This window comes from Bombus flavifrons, chromosome 5 (genome assembly GCF_040668555.2).
Source record: "Bombus flavifrons isolate JBK064 chromosome 5, iyBomFlav1_principal, whole genome shotgun sequence".
Classification (NCBI taxonomy): domain Eukaryota; kingdom Metazoa; phylum Arthropoda; class Insecta; order Hymenoptera; family Apidae; genus Bombus; species Bombus flavifrons.
Window position 1 is genome coordinate 5,735,747 of NC_138446.1, and position 20,782 is coordinate 5,756,528.

Sequence of the window (20,782 nt, forward strand, 5' to 3'; positions counted from 1 at the left end):
ATAGAACAGTAGAAAAAGAAATTATCTTTCTTCTTAATGATACTTTATGATTTGTTTATAACATTTTATCCATTCTTTACGTGAATACTGTATATGATAAAGTAAACACTAATAAGAAAGTTATGTATTCCTAAAAACAAATTTTTCCATGAAAACAATAATTAAAGCTTACACGTAATTTTATCTTAAAAACAATATAATTTGTAAATTTATATTAATTTCAAAATTTTTTTTTAGTTATATACATATTTACTAAATTTTGATTATTTAGTGTATTTACATCATAACATCTTTATGTATATAAAGTAGTTTATATTTATATATGAATGTCTGGATATTTATCATTTATCTTTTACACGTTCATCAATAAAATGTACGGAATAAATACATATATGTTTAATAAAATTAAATAATAATTGAATAATAATAAAAAGTTCTATGAATTTTAAAATCAGTATACAATAAAAGACTGTATATATTAAAAAATAATATGAATATTTATTTTTAAAAAATCGTTTTTTAACGATAAAAATAATAACTATTATATTCTTCGTGATAAATATACTATATTTTGTATTACAAATTATTTACAATTGTAAGAATGCTACAGAAGATATAAAAATGATTAGTTTCAATCAGAAAGAATAGTTTCATAGATGTAAGAAACAATCAAATTAAATAAATATTTACATATAATTGTAAATGTCAACATTAAAATTTATAATATGTCTTTATTTTTTATTAGTATTCTGTTTTCACGGCACATTTTGTTGAAGATTTTGGACACTGAGAATATTCTCTCAACATGCCTTTGGTCTCTTCATATTCTTTACTATCAAGTTTTGTGCAAGCACATCTATATTCCTTAGAATTTGGAGATTCAAATAACATTCTTGGTACACCAATCCAATCTCTTTCTATTCCTCCACTAGAAATAAAAGATAGTATTGATTTCAATAAAATTCTAGATTTTTACACATTGCGGCTACCTTTTTTTAGTACACCATACTACAGTTCCAGAATCTGACTTCCATTCTATGTTACATGGGGGAAACATTTTCTTTTTATGTGCTTCTTCAAATTGTTTCTCCTTTGCATCTATTAATATTTTTTGTACATTATGAGATTCCTCAGTCGGGGAACCATCTTCATTATAATATCTACCATTTAATTTTCCTATTTAAAAAGAGTAAGGTAATAAAATAATTGTGAAATAAACACTTAGTTTCTAGGTACCTTTATAAATATAGTTTTTATTGTAAAATTGGACCCAATCATTTAGTGCTTTAACTTGGTGTACAGATAATGAGGAGATGTCATCTGTTAAGCCCTTATCATTAAATTCTCCAGTAATAAATGCTAAAGATGCATCACGACCTGCAAATACATAAATACATATACATATATATATGTGTGTGATTTGTAAATACATTGACACATGTAATCTTATAAAAGATTATACCAGTGAATACATGATAAGTTGCACCAGGACCATAATGTTTTGCACCTTTTGTGACATCAAAAATTTGACCTAGTATTGAAATGTATAAACCATCTTTCAAATTTGTATATTTCTTAAGCTCAGTTGATGTAAATACTTTCTGATTTGTGTCTTTGTTTAACTTTATATTTGATTTTTTAAAACCAGAGTACACACTTTTAATAATATTTAACCATTTGTCCAAGAAATTAAATTTGATGCTATTCAAATAATCATTTGAGTATAATAAAATAGATGCAAATAATGGTAATAACCAAACATACTTAGGTAACATAATTCTTTTAACAAAATTTTAAGCAGATTCGTTAATAAATTAATAGTGTTTGGAATGTAGATGCTATGCACGCTGTAAATAAAAAATTTAATAATGAAGAAAATGAGAAATTAAAAAATTAACGTAAATGTTTATGTTTCCCTTCATGTAATAAAATATTAAAATGAATTTGAGGTAATGATCATAATCTAAACATAAAAAGTATTTAATTATTAAATCTAATATAATTTGTTGCCATACTTTTTACATAATTTTTTGTGGAAAAAAACAAATAAAGAGATGTACTATATCAGAATATGTGAACATATTTTTGGGACAACTTCTTATTTAGTACTTACTGCCTTATGATGCATCAGTGGTAGATGTCCTTAAATAAATCGGCGGGCTATATAAATTTTTCTTTGATGAATTAAATAATCTTTATTTTAATAATTTAGTACATATTATATTTTATTACATTTTATGAAAGTACGTATATAGTGATGCGTATTTAAATAAATGTTTGTTTTTCTATATGGTAAACAAGTATACTAAATTGTTTTAAGAAGGTATTACGCTTAATCAAAATATTGTTAATCATATTGATATTTTTATTTAATAAACTATACGTATCATAGTATTTCGAACTTGTAAATTACTAGGTAGAAAATGATAAATAAAATCATTAAATGCAATTAAATTAGGAATTATATCTATTGACAGATAATTTTAATAGAAAAATACGAAGATTCCATGTTATTGTGTGAATAAACACAAAAATTATGTGGAGATGACAGATACACTTAAACATACCATTTAACCAAATCTACTTAAACATCCCAAGAAAAGAATTGTATATGGGAGAAACGTTAGGAATGATTTATGATTACTTAGATGTACTAGTGGAAAATGTCCTTGAGCGACCAATGCACATGATCTCTACTATACGATCTCTTTAGAATAAGGATAAGATGACGCACAGAGAGGGAAGCGGGACAATGCACGCAGGGCGGAAGTGAGAAACCACTCGTTGCAAATGGCAGACGTATGATAGTGTCTACTTATTTTTCTGGTATAGTTGTGCCAGTAGATTACAATTATTCGTGGTCGTATATCGTAACGGGCTTCAAGATTGAATATTGTCGGATTGATAATTGTTATTAATAGAAGAATTCAACAGTGATGGCGAAGTTAGTGGATGTTTGGCGGGACGATGACCCGGTCGATTTGACACGAAGACAAATGCCGTTCATTGTCGATGAGAATCTTACGGTGAATATAATCTTCTTCTATCATTTGTTTCTTAATTACAGTTTGTGGTTACTAAAAGCTTAAAGTTCAATAGGACTTACGTAATGGCATCCCATGATATTTCTGACTTAACCTAAACGTGGCAATGAATGCATGCTTATACCATAATTAATTCGGTGTGTTATGTTTGATATCAGTGCCTTGCTTAATATTTACTGATTACTGCCACTTCATAAAATTGAAATTTTCGTAATCATTTCCAATCTTTATTTGAACACACGCGTGTATCTTGATTTTAAAGTTATTCGTTTTCTTTTTGAAAAAAAGAATGTCAAAATGATTTGTTTTTTTCACTCTTTGATTAAATACCATTGAACAAATGGAAATAAACATGAAAATATGAATTATAAATTCATCGATAAAAATGTTGATGATATACTATATTTTTATTTCATATATAGGAAAGACTAAAATAAATACAAATATATAATTTTAATAAAATATCCTATATATATTTCATTTGTTAATTGTAATTTTTTTAATTACTCAATTTAATTTTTTTCTAATTACACAAATTACCCAATTGCACTAAACAATTATTAATTGTTTAATAATTACATAAAGTTTATATTTTCCATGTAAAATGTACATACAGTGTTGTGAATAATTATAAACTCAAACACTTTTTCTGTTTTCTTTGTCTAAGATTTCTGACTGATCATGTTTGGATATGTTTATAATTAGATAAAACTTTTGTATGTAAATAATTTTTTGTATTTTATCTGTAAATACAAACTGGTTGTTCAATATTATAAAGCTAGACTCACATATTATTATATTATAAATTATATGTTTAGAATACATTATAAATTAAATATATAATTAGAGTACATTATAAAAAGAATATTTTTTTTTCATAAGTATAATTTAGCTTTAATGTTCAAGAAAGAATAAAATTAAATTTAATCTTATAATGTAGTATTTAATTTTCTGTAGATGGTTATGGATATAAATGGTTTAGGAGCAATCTGTGATAGTCCATTAGTTTGTGGTAAAGAACTGGATGAATTTACGAGAAAACTTAATATGCTTACAAAAGAAGAAATTAAGGCCTCATTTGAAGTAACATGCAAGGATATGCTTGCAATCTTAGGCCAAGCTGTACCATGTGTTGGTTGCAGAAGAAGGTATAATAAAACATTTAAATAAAATATACATATTGAATGTGTTAATTTTTTATATTAATTGGTATTGTATACATTTAGTGTTGAGAGATTATTCTATGATCTCATGAAATCAGGACATCCAGCATTAGATCCACTAGTGATTACACCTGAAGGTTTATTATCAATAAAAGATGATGTTTTAGAATCACCACAGTTGCTCTGTACAATGTTGCAAGGACACAGGTAATACAATATATATGAATATATATTGTTTGAATATATTAGAGATATTCAATAATTCTAATATTTACTATAGCACTAGGTTAAACAGTTTAGTTGAAGGCCAACCTAGAAATAAAAAATCACGGAGATGTGTATTACATTCATTAGAAATTCAGCGTATGAGACCTCCTCCAAGTGCATGGAAAGAAGTATGGGATTGCATGGATCATTCATGTCGTTTAGCACTTTCATTGATTGAAAGTAATAGCCTAGAGGCTACTTTGGATACGTATTTACGTAAACATCGGTAAGTTCATAAATTTTTATGATTGTCTACAAAAATTTTTGTATCATATCTACAATTATAGATTTTGTGGCGAATGTCGGACGAAGGTATTGCTGGCATTTTCTCTGTTAACAACAGAGCCTGAACCAGAGAAAGAAAAAGGCTATGTTGCTTCTTTATATTATGGGATCAGACGTTGCATACGTGATAGACATGTACATATACCTACAAATCCATATTTTATGGATAATCTTATGGGACGTATACAGCCAGAATTGATGGGAAGGTATAGAACTACAAGATATTGTCATTTATAGTTATATTTTGTAATTCAATTGTGAAGTAACCTTTAAATTACAGGGAACGACATGCAAAAACGTTAGAAATTGCTCAAGAAGAAGTACTTACATGTCTAGCAATGTGTGTTGCTGAACGCTTGCATAGAATTCATAGACGATTAAGAGAAGAGGAAACTGTATGCAAAGTATTAGCTGCTGTTGCAGTAGATGCATTATCTAGGAATTTTCAAGTATAATTGATAATGAAATTTTATATTACTGAATTAATAGAATTACTTGTAAATGATTATGTGATTCTTCACAGATGGCTGTAGAAGTCAAACAAGGTATTTCTCAACTAGAACTTCTCTATGAAGAATTAACAAGAGAAGAAATAGCAAAACAACAAAGACGAGAAAAGTTACGTTTAAAACGCAAAAAGAAGAAAGAACGACGATATGAGATAGAAGAAAAAGAAAATACATGTGATGTATGCTATTATCTGTAAATTTAGACTTCCCAAATTTATGTATTTAATATTCTGACATAAATTAATTATTATTAGTGTTCAAGCAAAAAGCAAAGTGGTAGTAGCGATACGCCTTGTGTTTGTGGGGATTCAAAACCCACAACGCAAAACATAGATCAACATAAGGTAGATAGACTATTATTATATTTCTTTACTTAATTATAAGTGTATGTATCTATTATTAATAACCATTGTTTGTCTATTGCAGTTACAAGTATTAGATCCAAAAAATAAGGGACCACCTACATGTAAATGCCCAGACTGTGTAAAAAAATCGAAGTCTGGTATATCACGATCACAAAGTCAAACACAATTAGCATTCCCCAAAAAATCATCAAATATGCAAAAAAATACGATTAAAAAACATTCTGAATTAAAGACCAAAATTTCTGCAAATCAAACAAAGAAAAGTAATATACCTGTCAAAAACCTTTCTGAAGAAGAATTATTTGATGCGTGTGAATCGTGTAAGGTAATAATTTAATGTGTCAGTACATGTTCTAAATATCGTTTATCGTGCGTTATAAGATTTAAATATCTTTTATTGTACAGGATCTTTCAGAAAAGATTGAAAATGATCATTGGCATAATCTAGGAGATTATAAAGATTCAATGACTAAAGGAATAGTAGATGCTTGGATCGGAAAACCAAGCAAGAGATGTAATATGTGGATAGAAATGAAGAAACGTTTTGAATTGTCAATCTCAGAAAGGAAAAGTCGTTCTTCAAGTGAACAATCGTCGCAAGATTGTGGTTATTCGTCGGAGCATAACATTAGCAGTTCTTCCCTTCCTAGTACTCCAGAAGGATCGGAAGTAGCTTGTAACGATGGATGTTGTAACCATGAGAGGGACTGTCATGATATAAGACCATCTGAAAAACTTGTTCATTCCAGTTCTAGTATCTCGTTGTTAAAGGAAAGGGGTGGGGGTTTAACACTTACACAAATGTTAGAAGTAAGTGCGTAATTTGTTCTAATTCAAAACTTCATCTAGGACTTTGTTTTTATCTCCAATATGATTTGTTTCTTTTTAGGATTCTTATTTATCAGGCGACGAAGAAAAAGAAAGTTATATTCCAGCTGAGGAAGTATTGGAATTTAAATCTCGAATGTGCCAAGTCCTTGAAAAGCGACAAGAACTGCGTCAAACACTGAGAAGACGTTTTGCTATTTTATGCAGTCATCACAAACCCTTTACCATTCCTAATTAAGAATTCCTACTAGGTACAGTTACTTAATAGGATACAATCTTTCTTTTTTATATTGATTTACTGCCAGTAGATAAACAGGAGTGCAATAGATGTATTTCATATAACTGTTATCATTGGATGTCAAACTTCCTATGTGAATAAGATATTGTTGAAGATATACATCGTACGAACATCGTATGGTATGGTTTATCTGTAAGCAAAGAATTGCATCTAATAAACTAGAGGTACCAAGAAACAATTATGCCTTGAATTCTGTTGTTTTCTATGTAGCTGAATTTATAAAACTAAAAGACATTTGTAGATCAAAAATGTAATTGTAAATGAATGAAAGCAAAGTTTATAGTCAAATATTAATTCTGAAAACTGGATTAAAAGAAATACATATGAATTGTCGCATTAATGCACAAATCTTTGTCAGTGATCAGAATTATGAGACTGATTTCTACATGCTTGTATGTATGATTAAATATTATATGATAATTTTTGTGAGCATGTATCGGTCATAAAATATGGCGAATAATGATCAACTGCACGTAGTAAATAATTGTATAAATTACTATGTACTTTTAAGAGGATTTTATTTTTTTGGATTTGTTTTCTTGCAAAATGAATGTAAATGTTGTAATAATAAAATGGCCAAGAAATATTAAATATTAATACAAAATAAATATTGTATTCTATTATGTATTATATTATTTCAAGTTATGTCTTTTTTGTACAATTTTCTATAATAATATAAAATATTTTGCTTTCTTCTCAGATAATATATTACAAGAGTTTCATATTATACATTAGATAAAAGTATTAAATATATTTAAACTCCAATCTCAAATGTATTTTCTTATAAAAAAGTAAAATTATGCATATATATCGTTTTTCAGATACGATCTATGCCGTATGGAGCATTTAAATGGGAACACAGAAATATCTCCATTATTAATGGTCATATGAAAAAATTCAAGAGTTAAAAATTATACTGCTTAGTAATGGTAGATAAAATTTTTCCTGGAAGTCATTCTTTTATGAGATTTCAATATCATCGTCGTCGTCTGTTTTATTGGGACCATCTATTTTAATAGATTAATCAATCCATCTCGGTATTTCTTATAAAAAGGTAAAAGGTATTTATGTTTATGTATAAACTAACTATTGTTTAGTTCTAGTTTTATCTTTAATTTTGTCAATTATAATATATGAAAGACAAGGGAAGAAACGAAGTGGTATTCTCGTGTTTACATTGTCTTTATCTTTTATACATTTGACAAAATTAAGGTTAAAACTAAAACTAAACTAAACTAATAGCTTTTGACATAAATAAGATAATATATTTTTATAGAGAATTAAGAGATGAATTGATTAATATATTAAAAAATATATGCTTCTATTAAAAAAGATGATAACCTTAAAATCTAATAAAAAAAAAATGATTTTCAGAAGAAATTTTATTCACTATTGTATGTGCCCTTCTAAATAATATAACTTTGTGCTTTGGAGATTTTTCAGACAACTGCTAGTAACAGAAATATTTTAGTGTTTCTATCTAAATGCCCCACCATCTATATACGTATTAATTAATGTACATTGAGGAATGACTAGTTTAGATTACGTCGTGTATTATGCTTCTTTTCAAACTAGTTTTAGTTTAATGATCAACTTATTCATTATATTGTGCAAAGCATAAGCATGCATTTGTTCCACCAAAACCAAAAGCATTTTTTAATGCCACGCGTCTAGATGTTGTATTCCAATTTTTCTTTATATTAGGAGCAAAATTTAAAGATGTTTCTGTATCCAAATTATGCAAATTTAATGTTGGTGGAATTACACTCTCTTTTATTGCCAGAATAGTAAAAACAGCTTCTAAGTTTCCTGCTGCACCTAACAAATGACCGTGTGCACCTTTTGTACTAGAGACAGTTACGTTTTTACTATGTTGTCCCATAAATGATTCTATAGCTTTCAGTTCAATACCATCACCTAAAGGGGTTGAAGTTGCATGTGCATTAATAAAAGTTATTTCTACAGTTTCTATACCAGCATCTTTCACTGCTCTGTCCATGGCTAATATAGCACCTGTACCATCTTCACTAGGTGCAGTCAAATGTGTTGCATCACCAGATAAACCATACCCTAACACTTCCGCATAAATATTAGCATTTCTTTCAAGTGCATGATTTAATTCTTCCAACACTAGTATCGCAGCACCTTCTCCCATAACAAATCCATCCCTATCCTTATCAAATGGCCTTGATGCTTCATATGGAAAATCATTTTTGTTAGTACTCAATGCTCGAAGTCTACAAAAAGCAGCTATAGCAAGAGGACTGATGCATGCTTCTGCCCCACCACATATCATTACACTTGTTTCTCCCCCACGAATAAAACGAAATGCATCACCTAGAAATTAGTTATATTACATAATCATAGTAAACAGAAAATATTTTTGGTCTTTGTTCAAACTTATAATACCAATTGCATGTGCTCCAGTTGCACATGCTGTTGACACAGAATGATTCGGGCCACGAAGACCATATTTAATACTAATTTGTCCTGCAGCCATATTTGTTAATATTCTTGGCACAAAATAAGGACTAACTTTGTTATATCCTTTTTTTAAGGCTTCATATGTTGTGCATACATCAATTAAATCTATCATTCCAATTCCTACTGCTACTCCTGTATCTCGTTTATCAGTTTCATTGTTTGGTTTCCAATTTGCATCATTCAATGCTTCTTCTGTAGCTATCAAAGCATAAGGAGTAGCTGGGCACATTGTACGTAACTCACTTTTTGTAAAATATGAATCGATATCCAATTCATTAGGACCATTTCCTTTAGGTACTAATGCAGCTATCAAAATATTATTGTATTATATATAGGATAATTCACAAATGCATACTTTAGATGTTGAATGTACACATTAAAATAAATAAGAAACATGATATAAACATGCATTCTACATAATTGCTTACTTTAGCATTGAATGTATATATTGCAGAAGCTTGTCATGTCTCGAATCAGATAGAATTTTAGAGAATCAATATTATGTCCTTGCAAGTTCATTATTCATGTATTGTAGAAGTAGAAATAAGAAAAATTATAAACTTTACACAGATCAAAATATGTTTCAATTGTGTATACAACAATATTAAGACTTGTAATGTATATATTGAGATACAGGACAGACTTTGAACATTTTCCTTGATCATCCATAACTCAAAAACTAAAGTACATAAGACATGTGTTCATATGATGTCTTTTAGTTATTTCAATGTATAGATTCATTCCCTGAAGTATGGATATGTATTTATGAATCACCCTATATATTAGAAATTTATTATAGAATGTAAAAATTTGAAATATTTATACAAATTTATTTAGAACACATAAAGATATATAAAACACTTACCAACTTTGCAAGGTAGCTTGTCATATTCCGGATTAGTCAATTTGGTGATACCTGATTTAGAATTAATAAGTGCTTGCCAAGCATTTTGTACACCAATTCCCAGAGGACATACTATACCCATTCCTGTAACAACAACTCGCCGTTTGCATCTTGCAGCGGTTGTTAATCTACGATTAATAATAACAAGCGGAGTAAACATTTGACCGATAAGAATAAGTATTTGAAAGAAATATATAGTTTAACTTCGGTTTAGGGAATATAAAATTGTTGACTTGTTTTTTGTTATTTAATATTTTTCGCCGCGGAGAATTAAAAAATGCTAGCCTTAACTCTAGAAATTTAGCGGTTCAGGAATTATGTGTATATAAAACCGAGCATTTTTAGCGTATTGTACAGGTTAGTATGACACCATATTGTTTCTATCCATCATGTGATTGGTCCGTACAGATGAGCATTGAATTGAACTTCACCGAATATCAATTTGTATAGGTTTGTATATACAAATGTAATCGGTCACCTCATGGCGCGATGTCCGGAGAATAAAACGTAACTCAAACCTGTCCAAATGTATAAAAGTCTACGTGCCCAAACCTAATCCAATACTCACAATTTAAAATCCCGCCACCCACGTGCATTTGTTTACAGTCAGCGACTCCACTCATTGGACGAATCATGGATAGAAGCCAACATGGCGTCAAAGTAACGTGTAAAATACGCTAAACTTCTGTGCTAAAAACGCTAAACTTTACATATGCATAACTTTCGAATCGCTAGATTCCTAATGTTAAGACTTGCATTTTCGGATTCTATGCGTCAAAAACTGTTATAATACATACAAAAAAAGAGACAATAATTTTACGTCCCCTAAACTGAAATACAGCTAAATATATTAAGGTTATATATTATTATATCATTACTTTTTACTAGGAAAAACTCAATATTTTACATTTTACAGAAATCTCTTTTATGTTCATTTTAATAATTAGTAACAAATATAATGTAAATACCAAGTAATTCTTAAAATATATGCAATAAGAATATTTTTGTAGAATACAATAGATATATAACTAAATATGACGCTAAAATCTATAATCCCTAGTATTTATTTAATCTTAATTTTATAAAATTGATTTTATATATTTAATACCAAAATGAAATTTTGTTACTGTTATCTATAGTTAACTTTTTATGAATGTGAAATAAATTGTTTTATATGCATAATACTGAAATATATGCATGTACGTACAATATGTATATTTGTATATATATCGTTAAATATGATTTATCTTTTATGATTATTTATAGTGTTATTGGATGGGTATTACGTTACTATTATAAGCATTATATTAATTTATTTAATTATTATGTTCTTATCAAATATCATAGAAAATGTTTTAGTCGAGTGCGATAAATTTTAAGAAGATCGTCTTATTCTGTTTAAATAAACAGTTGTAAAAATTACTTTAATGTGCAATATATAAACTGTACTATTGCATTTTTTTAACTAAAATCATATTTTACAATTAAATAATATATTTGTTCACAATTATTTTTAGTAATAATAAAATATTTAAATAAACAATAAAATAGTTTATTAATTTATTGAGTAGTATGTAAAATCTATTTCTGCTAACATTTTTTATTGTTTATTGAAATTAATTAGTAATTAATTCTAGAGCTTTTGTATCAACCGAATATATGATTGGAAGTAAATTCTGATTTTAAAAAATTTGGATGTGATTGTACTTCAATATGGCGAACCGCGACAAAGGACGCAAAAAGTGGGGAGAATTTTTACAAGGTACCTTGAAAAAAATTATTTCGCTGAATAATATAAATATCTTAATTTGTAATCCCGTGATTATATTTTGTGTGTACGTAATAAACACACATGCCCCTTTTCAATTCTATTGGGTGCATTTACAGAGCTAACCTCACCAAACAAGCTAACCTAAAAATACAGCGGGAATTATGCTGTGATATGTTGTGAAATTTAACCAGTGTAAGAAGTAAATTTAGCATATATTATAATTTGTATTAGACTTTTCTAGAAATTGCAAATTTATCTTGAGCAGTTAAGGATTATATAACTTTTATTCCTAATTCTTGTAAATTGATAACCAGTTACTGTCAAGAGTGTCAACAATCACTATTAGTTATTGCACTTAGCAAAGTGTTATATTTAACTAATAGCAATACTTAATTATCGTATATGAACGAACTTCTGTCATCTAATATGCTAAAAATATTGGAAAAGACTATTACAGTTATAGATACATTATACATATACCTCCAACCATAATTTAATAAATTTTAGAGCAATCATTTATGACTGAAATATATAACTTATATATGGAATATTAATGCTTTCGTAAACAAGAATATTGTAATTTATTCCTTATTCAATTTGTGATATGAATTATTTTTTTTTTCATAATATTCAGTATACATTACTATCGTGTAAGATCTAGCACTTTTAGTATGTTTTTTCTTTAGATATATCTTTAAGTTTAATCTTTCAGCTTAAACAGTGATAGTGTTTAAACATTGATTATGAACATATTATCATTTATTAAATTTCATTTATTATAATGCTATACATATTAATGAATAGTTAATAACTTCAAACACAATTTCATTTATATTTAATTTATTCATCATATTATTTTTAATTTTCTACTTCAAATTAAACTAAACTATAATGTAAAGATAAATATAATATATTAGATAATTAAGATATACATACTTTACTTAGAAGATGTGAAATTTTATATTTCCAGATAATTCAAAATTAGAAGAGGATAGGTCAATAGGAATGAAAGGGGGAGGAAATAGAGCACCTCAAGCTTTATATAGGCCAGGAAGTGGACCTCTTCGAAAGTCAGGAAGATCTACAGATGATTTAGATAATGAAAATATTTCACGGGAAAAACCTAAATCCAGCTCCGTCCAACATCGTTTAAAACAGTCACAACTCAATAAATCCAACCAAAATCAAAATAATCCACCATCATCTAAAGTTGAAAATGTAACAGAAAAATTGAACGATCTAAATATTAATTACAGAAGCATTACAAACATTGAACAGGCACAAGGTTCTTCTCAAAATAGTAATTCTGGAGATTCAAGAAGGAAAACTAAGAAACCAGAACAGCTATTATATGTACCTAAAAAAGTAAAAGAAGCATTGGCTGAACAAGATGTAACAAATAGGTGAATTCCATAGAAAATAATTTTGTTTTATTATTAATGGGTTGAATAAAAATATAATTCTTATCTCTTAGATCTCCCAATCAAGGAGGTTGGGGTCAGGATCAAGAGAGAGAGCATAGTGAAGATCGTGATTCTCATTCCAATCGTAGTCATAAAAGTGATAGTCAACGTAATCGGTTAAGTGGTCATGGTAGAAGAGATAGCGAAAGTGGAAGTAAAAACCGAGATGAGCATGATAAAAGATATTCAGGTAATCGAAGAACTCGGCATGGTAATGAAAATGAAGAGCGTTGGCGATCTGATTCTCCTTTATCTAGCAGAGGTTATGGAAATAGGAAAGATAGTTCTCGTGAAGTTAGACAGGTCTGAAATAATAAGTTGATATTTTACATTGTCCAAAGAATTCCTTCATAAAACTAATTTACAATATTTATTTGTTTAGGGTTCAGAACCTCTTTTTGCAACAACGAATCACTTAAATGATTTCAATCGTACTAGAGATACACGTAGCGTAGAACCTGCTGGACATCAAGAAAAGTTTCAAGGCAAACCACCATCAGGCAAATGGGGTGGTACTAAAGATAGTTTGCCAAAAAATATAAAAATAGAACACTTACCACCTAGATTTCAGAAAAAATACCTTTTGGATAATGGTTTGCCCTTACCACCAAGTTCCTCACCATCTGAAGATACATGGAATAGCAATAGTGCTTCATTTCAGGTAAAATTAATATTATCTCATAAAATTTGATTAAACTTTGTTAAATTTTTTGTTAAATATAAATTATCTTTTTAAAGGCACCATCAAACTATAATTTTCCACCTGCAATGCAACATTCACAAACGATGCAAAGTTTACCTCCATCTGGTCCATTACCTCCACAAACTAGCTGGTCTAATACAGCACCACCACGAGCTAGAGGTAGAGGTAGACTTAGACCAGAAGATTTAGAAAGTTCAACAAACGTTTTTAGGTGTGTTACACCTGATCAGTATTCAGCTCCAAGTTCCAGATCTCATACACCAAGCCAAGAATTTATGCAAAGGTATATTTCTGCAGAAACATAATTTATAAATGTGTATTATATTTTGTGATATTCTTAACATTGTATTTTATTATATGGACAATAGCAATTTAATATAATTTTCGTATCTTTTAAAAGTAGATCTTACGATCGTCGTGGCAGTAATAGTACTATGTATACTAGTATGGAAAGTTTAAGTCGAGTAGATAGTTCAACGATACCACCGCCATCATCAGCATCACCCGTTACTTCAATGTCCAGTGTAAACAAACGTCAAATATCGCCAGAGAGTCATCGTCGAGGAATATCTCCATCTCCAGCTTTTCACCGCACTCAAACGTAATGATTATTTATAAATAAATATTTATCTTTCTAATATCTTTATTAATTATGTTTTGATTTCTTTAAGGCAACGGTGTAGCAATACATCTGAGCGTAATACAATACAAGAAAAAAAGAACGGTCAACAAAATTCAGGTGTCAGTTCATCAAAAAGTGAATCTATCAACACTGCATTAAATATATCTGCTGAACATCCATTTGTAAGTATTTCATTTTAAATACGTTTATCATTGTGCAGAAACATATAATCGTATTTGGATACATATATTATACATAGGATTGGAGTGAAGACGTTGAATTAAGTGAGAAGCTAGAAGCTGAGCGTGCAAGTCGTAGTTCATCTGTATTGAGTTTACGTGAAAATGTTAATGTGTCAGGAAATGAAACTACAACAAGTAGTCATAGTCGACGTAAAAAAAAAAAGAAGAAACATGCGGCAGATCGAGGGAGGTAAGAATTGCCAAAATTTATAGCTATTATTTATATACTTTACAATTTACATATTAAGAATAGGAATTTATTTTATAGTAAATTTATTTTCCTATATTTTTTAAGGAGTAATAGCAGAGATAAAGCTCGTGTTAATAGTCGTGATCGGCAAAATAATCAACAAAATAGAGAAAATGATAACTATAACAATAATCAAAAAAACAATAACAGTAGTAGGAGATATGACCACAAAAGACACCGTAATATTATACAACGTAGTCGAGAATCTAGCAAAGATAGAAGTTATCGTGGTGGTAATCGAAACTTTGATGACCTTCATCGACATAGGTATGTATATGCGAGGGACGTCCAGAAAGTAATATCCGTTTTAAAATTACAACAATATAAATGCATTTTAAAATGTTTTCTTCATTTATAACTTTAGTATTATATAATACTTAGCTATTTTTCAATACAACCACCGCCTCTCCGTCACACACATCCGCCATGAGTTCAGATAACTAGTGTTTCACGTCCTTTAAATCAGTGTTTCCTACAAGGCGTTTTATTCACCCAAAAACTCTTTCAATTTTGCTCGTCTTTTTTTTAAATCAGAAACTATTGTAATTTGGCGGTACATTTCTTTTGGACGAACGTTTTCAGCATTCGAAAGGTGTAAAGGTATGACAGTCCATCATTGGCGTGATTTTCAATTCGCATCGCCATTTTAAACGTATGAAACAAAGACAGTACTAGTTATTTAAATATGAAATTTCATATGGAAATTTCATATGCCAGCATATGAATAAATCCTTCTATAAGCACATTCCATTGTTTTTTATAGCTTTCATACATAAACAGGTATTACGTTCTGGGCCAGCCTCATATAAATTGTTTTAAAAAGCATATATTTGATGTTGTCTAAGTTAGGAATTAAAATCATTATTTTATTGATACATGACTTTCAGAGCGTCCGATCGATATCTAGATGAAAATTGGAGAACAGGTAGAAAAATGTCAGTTTGTGATTCTGACGATGGTCGACAAACACCTAGTGTTTCTTCACATTCTGTCCCGTTAGCAAATACTTTGACAGCACATCAAACATCACCTACTGGATATACCAGTTCTCAACCACCGGGTGTTTTAGTGTTACCTGATACTAGCCAATCTCCGCCTAATCATCAAACTTCGAGGCAACAAGGAGTGCAACAACAAAGAACGTTATTTGATCCCAATAATCCTAATAAACCAATCGTTATTACCTCTCCTAGTAGTAGAGCAGCAGTACAAAGGTATAAATATATAAAAAAAGTTTTCTGTACTTCTTAATTCTTCATTAAGTTAATTAATTTCTTTACAATAGAGTTAATCGATTTATTGAATGTTTTACATTCAGAGACAGTGAAACTACATCTCAAGGTTCAAGTATACCAGTGTTTCAATCCCATGGGGGTATTAGCTCTACTCATCATAACTTCCAGGGAACGCATTTGGATGGAGTGCCACCACCATACATGACAAATGACCAATTTGGAAATATAAGACCTTCATGGTATGATCCTTACTCCGATAGGTATGTAAAATCAATAAATATATTGCAAATCATGAATAAAAATAAGTATAATTATCCTAATAATAATTTATAATTCTTCATTTGACAGTTTTCGAGTAGCTAAAAATCCTTACTTACTCTTGGATATAGAACGTGCTGATTTAGAATTGCAGTGGATACTAAGTTCTGGTGGTTTTACATCAAATTGGGAGAGGGTTTTGTACATACGACACTTTCTACAAGAAAGTTTAAAAACTTTGCTCGAGACTGATATCAAATTTTGTCAAGCTGAGAACGTTGAACAACATTTTTGGAAAATACTTTTTTATAATATGATCGAAATGCTGCGAAAAGGCATGCCTAAAGAAAGTTCTGAAGGTCGAGAACATTATAAAAAAATTATGTTAAAAATTATTGACGATGGTACCGTATATTTAGAGAGTTTGTTGACTGTTCTTGAAACGAAATACGAATTTAAATTGGATACATTTCTTGCATCGTCGACTTTGCCTAAGGGTCTTGGAATCTTAGGTTTAGCCTTAGTAAGTGCGCAAAAAATATATCTATTTTTGGGTGATTTGGCGAGATATAGAGAACAGGCAAATGAAACAAATAATTATGGAAAGTCTCGGCAGTAAGTAGGAAATAGACACATTATTATTACGTCCTATAAAGATGACATTATTTTATGCAAAATTTTATTCTCTTTTAGGTGGTATTTGAAAGCGCAACAACTTAATCCAAAGAATGGAAGACCTTACAACCAGCTTGCATTACTAGCACATTATGCTGTACGTATTTTCACTTTGTGTACAATGAATGAAAAAGGAAATAAATAAAATTAAACAAATTAAATATGAATTTTGATTCTAGAGGCGAAAGTTGGATGCGGTCTATTATTATATGCGATCTCTTATGGCATCTAATCCTTTCCATTCTGCAAGGGAGAGTTTAATAGCACTTTTTGATGAAAACAGGAAGAAGGTAAGACAAAAATTTAAGTACTTTCTTATATGTTTGTATTAATACTAACGTTAATAATATTTTGATTTTGTTTTGCTGCCAGTATCTACATTATGTAAGTAAATTTCGATACTTGGTGTGATATCTCTAAGTACCGGTTATCTTAACTAAAGCTTGAAGTAGTCCTCTTTATTTTTGAACCGTTTAATATACCTTTGTTTTATTTGCATTGGATTTTTCTTATAAATTTTCTTTGCGCATCATATGCCTCCTCGCACGCTTTCGACTATTAATAGTTCAATGTATAAAAGTCAATATTTTTCGCACAATCATAATTACTTGAAAGCAAATCATTCTCTGCTTAAATATAACTGATAGCGTAATTAGTGATTTGAGACGGTAGTATTTACGGAGAATAGAAACATATAGTTTGAACATTTTTTAAGTATAGTCTGCTGCATTTTGCTGAATTATTTTTTATAAATAAAAGCACCATTTCTGTTAGTTACTAGCACTATTTCGCACATGATACTAGCATGCATATTTTTTAAATAGGTGCAATCGAAAGATACAAACATTTAAAGAGCCTTTTACGCTTTACACATATGATGCTTGTATCTTTCATTAGTATTTGAGAGAATTTAGGTGTAATAGGATAATTGATAGGACTCCTATAAAGACAATGAACTCTCATTTACGCTATGCCCTATGCTGTCCTTAATTTCATAACAAGCTACGTATAGGATTCAATTGTAATGTATTCTAATAGTATGAATCGACGGAACGGAAACGGAAAGAGGAGAGAGAATGGAAAGAACGAGCCAGGATGAAAGAGAAAGAGGGAGCGAACAATATTGGTGGAGGACTAAGAAGAGAAATTTGGATTCATCCTGGTGGAAGACGAGTTCATCGTACAACTACTGCAGCCACTGCCAACGAAGCGAGATTATCTCATAGCGATTTAGAAGAATTGGCACAATTAAGCAGCGTTGAGGTAAAATGGCATAAACAAACTTACTTCTCTTTTTAATCGTAGAACACAATATCTATATCATAGAACACAATATAGTATAGTTTCAGCAGCATATTTTTAAATACATTTTTAGATATATATCTCTAAATAAATCATGCCATTAAATCGTATTTTAATATAAATTGTGAATCTTGCATGTTTTAGGTAAATAAACGGTTCGTCACATCCTACCTTCACGTTCATGGAAAGCTGATCAATAAGATAGGGTGAGTGATTTTATTGTTTATAATTCGTAGTATTTATTATTTTTAAAATAATTTAAAAAGCTATATGTATCTTCAAAAGTAAAAGACGCGAAATACATCTCGTTGATCATATACGAGATAATACTTCGTACGATAAACTTTGGAATAGATGAACGCTGGGGATATAAATATATTTAAAACAGAAAAGAGAAATTTTCGCTGTTTCATCTCTGTTTAAACGCATAACCGGTAAGCTAATATGATTCGAAGAAACAACGTGTAACTTTTTGTCGTGTTTTTCACCGAAGTACGTTTTTGCATACTTGGTAACTGTTATGTTTTCTTCTATAAATACACGGTGGAGAGTTAACTGCGGGTTTGCTGTGTTTGTTCTGCATATTTCCGTGAAATGTTGGCTCGTTTAACCGACTATTGTACGTTTCGAAAGAAAGGATTTTAGAATTATATTTGAACTATTTCATTCTTTTTTCGTTGTTTTTATTCCATGAAATTTACGCGATATTACGTGTTTGAATTCATGTAAGAAAATATATGTACATCATGTGTTCTCGTTAGGCTGTGATATTAACCCGTGTACCGTCGTTTGTTTCGTGAACATAGTTTTAATGGCTCCCAGAAGAGCTATAACGAAGAGTTCTCGCTCAGCAAAGGGCTTACTGTGTATAACTTTGATCACCATACGGTCCGTTATTAATTGCACCGTAGAGATTCCAAGTTCCAATGCCGTCGATAAGTCGCTATTAATTTAGGGGAGTTACGGCGTAGATTAAAATTTAATATTTATGTTTTGAGAAATATTATTAAATGTTTTTCAAGTCTTTTAATTTTGTACATTTTGAATATTCCATTCTTGTGTTATTTTCTTAAAAAATTAAATATTTAAAGAATAAGGCCAAGTGTTGTACTTTAGATTACTATCGATTTGGACTTTCTTATTCCAAGAAAATCTACAAAATATTTAAAGAAATATATGAATCAGTATTACATGGTGCCGAAACGCCCTAACAATACACGTAGAAGAGCTTTCTCAATCATAAAATTATTTGACTAGGTGATCATCTAACTGTCTCGAACGGTGCACATATTTATCAGCATTAAGAGGTCTTTAACCGTGTTCTCGCTTTTATTTGTGGTCTTGTTTAGAGATTCTCGTCGTTTTCTTCTGCCTTTATTAGTCGTCTTGAAAAATGAGAAAAGCAGAAGCGTTCTGGATCCCTAAGTAACATTAACTATTGGCTAGTTATGCATAAAATGCTGACAGAAGAAAAGTAGCCTGTTTTATGGCAGTTAATATTAAATGAGCACCGTATGAAGTCGTGCCGTGCTCTTGAATTCATGGAATTGCATATTAGACGGTAATTCCATTGGTATGTGTAATTGTCGGGTTGTAACATCGAAAACTGATAATGGTATACCTTAAGGTGCGCGTTAGTGGCAACGTATGAGAAATTTCTCATAGCGTATACGTGGTAAGCGTGGCTTTAAAACGAGACACGAAACATTGAAATGAAAAGTGAAAAAGTTGCCTCATTAAAATAGGTGCTCGAAACATGTTCGAGTAAAATTGGCCGTAAATGATAAGGTGTTAAACGATATAGTTATAAAGTTGTTGACTCGCCCGTGTTAAAAAAATATTCATGCAAGAAACCGTAAATATCTTCTTTTTTTAATTATACCTGTTTGCTTTGGTATTTTCAGTCAGAGATATAAATAACTTCCTTTATATTGTATATAGTTTGAGGTATAGATAGGTCGAAATTGATATAAAATACAAGCTCGAAATACCTTTTGAAGATGTGACATATCGTTAGAAACTTCATTAAGTTCAACAACTTATAATTAAAATCATTTAGCTCTTATCATAGGCTCGTTTAACGATCCATCGTATTCGAACACACCCATTTCGTT

At 29.7% G+C, this 20,782-nt stretch overlaps 4 protein-coding genes across 12 annotated transcripts in view; 2 read left to right on the top strand and 2 right to left on the bottom strand.

Annotated features, from left to right (window-relative positions):
• Positions 1–711: 711 nt before the first annotated feature.
• Positions 712–2,702, bottom strand: LOC138179991 (neuferricin). Of its 3 annotated transcripts, none has more exons than XM_069113332.1 (6): positions 2,568–2,702; positions 2,114–2,160; positions 1,463–1,847; positions 1,237–1,377; positions 990–1,176; positions 712–928 (listed from the first exon to the last, which is right to left on the bottom strand). In XM_069113332.1, the coding sequence occupies exons 3-6, from the start codon at positions 1,773–1,775 to the stop codon at positions 742–744; spliced, it is 828 nt and encodes a 275-aa protein (XP_068969433.1). In that variant the 5' UTR covers positions 1,776–1,847; positions 2,114–2,160; positions 2,568–2,702; the 3' UTR covers positions 712–741. The 3 variants fall into 3 exon arrangements, with proteins under 3 accessions (XP_068969433.1, XP_068969434.1, XP_068969435.1); XM_069113333.1 differs by having other exon boundaries at positions 2,114–2,142; positions 2,568–2,696; XM_069113334.1 differs by lacking the exons at positions 2,114–2,160; positions 2,568–2,702 and adding an exon at positions 2,016–2,102.
• A 73-nt stretch (positions 2,703–2,775) lies between these two features.
• LOC138179969 (gametogenetin-binding protein 2-like) lies at positions 2,776–7,382 on the top strand. Of its 2 annotated transcripts, none has more exons than XM_069113279.1 (11): positions 2,776–3,026; positions 4,002–4,192; positions 4,271–4,414; positions 4,488–4,700; positions 4,762–4,965; positions 5,040–5,208; positions 5,283–5,447; positions 5,523–5,612; positions 5,695–5,958; positions 6,039–6,443; positions 6,523–7,382. In XM_069113279.1, exons 1-11 carry the CDS (start codon positions 2,937–2,939, stop codon positions 6,697–6,699), a joined length of 2,112 nt encoding a protein of 703 aa, XP_068969380.1. In that variant the 5' UTR covers positions 2,776–2,936; the 3' UTR covers positions 6,700–7,382. The 2 variants fall into 2 exon arrangements, with proteins under 2 accessions (XP_068969380.1, XP_068969381.1); XM_069113280.1 differs by having other exon boundaries at positions 2,778–3,026; positions 3,985–4,192.
• On the bottom strand, positions 7,368–10,797 carry LOC138179977 (3-oxoacyl-[acyl-carrier-protein] synthase, mitochondrial). Of its 4 annotated transcripts, none has more exons than XM_069113296.1 (4): positions 10,716–10,797; positions 10,109–10,275; positions 9,169–9,549; positions 7,368–9,096 (listed from the first exon to the last, which is right to left on the bottom strand). In XM_069113296.1, exons 2-4 carry the CDS (start codon positions 10,227–10,229, stop codon positions 8,354–8,356), a joined length of 1,245 nt encoding a protein of 414 aa, XP_068969397.1. In that variant the 5' UTR covers positions 10,230–10,275; positions 10,716–10,797; the 3' UTR covers positions 7,368–8,353. The 4 variants fall into 4 exon arrangements, with proteins under 4 accessions (XP_068969397.1, XP_068969398.1, XP_068969400.1 ...); XM_069113297.1 differs by lacking the exon at positions 10,716–10,797 and adding an exon at positions 10,518–10,669; XM_069113299.1 differs by lacking the exon at positions 10,716–10,797 and having other exon boundaries at positions 9,169–9,441; positions 10,109–10,511.
• Positions 10,798–11,799: 1,002 nt separating this feature from the next.
• The window catches only part of LOC138179963 (telomerase-binding protein EST1A), a 150,899-nt gene continuing 141,916 nt past the window's right edge, over positions 11,800–20,782 (top strand). The window contains exons 1-16 of one of the 3 annotated variants that reach the window (XM_069113249.1): positions 11,800–11,909; positions 12,889–13,321; positions 13,393–13,684; positions 13,764–14,042; positions 14,120–14,367; positions 14,485–14,685; positions 14,756–14,888; positions 14,966–15,138; positions 15,244–15,465; positions 16,086–16,412; positions 16,517–16,693; positions 16,782–17,306; positions 17,385–17,463; positions 17,546–17,656; positions 18,405–18,629; positions 18,813–18,874. In XM_069113249.1, coding sequence (XP_068969350.1) covers positions 11,861–11,909; positions 12,889–13,321; positions 13,393–13,684; positions 13,764–14,042; positions 14,120–14,367; positions 14,485–14,685; positions 14,756–14,888; positions 14,966–15,138; positions 15,244–15,465; positions 16,086–16,412; positions 16,517–16,693; positions 16,782–17,306; positions 17,385–17,463; positions 17,546–17,656; positions 18,405–18,629; positions 18,813–18,874 — 3,536 coding nt within the window. In that variant the 5' untranslated portion in view covers positions 11,800–11,860. Of the gene's footprint in view, positions 11,910–11,972; positions 12,111–12,888; positions 13,322–13,392; positions 13,685–13,763; positions 14,043–14,119; positions 14,368–14,484; positions 14,686–14,755; positions 14,889–14,965; positions 15,139–15,243; positions 15,466–16,085; positions 16,413–16,516; positions 16,694–16,781; positions 17,307–17,384; positions 17,464–17,545; positions 17,657–18,404; positions 18,630–18,812; positions 18,875–20,782 lie in introns of those variants that run through there. The other 2 variants (XM_069113250.1, XM_069113251.1) reach the window with 2 other exon arrangements.

Excerpts from the sequence above, each read along its gene's own strand:
- LOC138179977 (XM_069113295.1), bottom strand. The coding sequence starts at position 10,307 with ATGTTTACTCCGCTTGTTATTATTAATCGTAGATTAACAACCGCTGCA. Across the intron at positions 9,550-10,108 it reads CAAGCTACCTTGCAAAGTTG|CTGCATTAGTACCTAAAGGA; the intron begins GTAAGTGTTTTA and ends ATATTTTGATAG. Across the intron at positions 9,097-9,168 it reads AACTGGAGCACATGCAATTG|GTGATGCATTTCGTTTTATT; the intron begins GTATTATAAGTT and ends ACTAATTTCTAG.
- LOC138179991 (XM_069113332.1), bottom strand. The coding sequence starts at position 1,775 with ATGTTACCTAAGTATGTTTGGTTATTACCATTATTTGCATCTATTTTA. Across the intron at positions 1,378-1,462 it reads AACTTATCATGTATTCACTG|GTCGTGATGCATCTTTAGCA; the intron begins GTATAATCTTTT and ends ATGTATTTGCAG. Across the intron at positions 929-989 it reads GTATGGTGTACTAAAAAAAG|TGGAGGAATAGAAAGAGATT; the intron begins GTAGCCGCAATG and ends TTTTATTTCTAG.
- LOC138179969 (XM_069113279.1), top strand. The coding sequence starts at position 2,937 with ATGGCGAAGTTAGTGGATGTTTGGCGGGACGATGACCCGGTCGATTTG. Across the intron at positions 3,027-4,001 it reads TTGTCGATGAGAATCTTACG|ATGGTTATGGATATAAATGG; the intron begins GTGAATATAATC and ends AATTTTCTGTAG. Across the intron at positions 5,209-5,282 it reads CATTATCTAGGAATTTTCAA|ATGGCTGTAGAAGTCAAACA; the intron begins GTATAATTGATA and ends GATTCTTCACAG.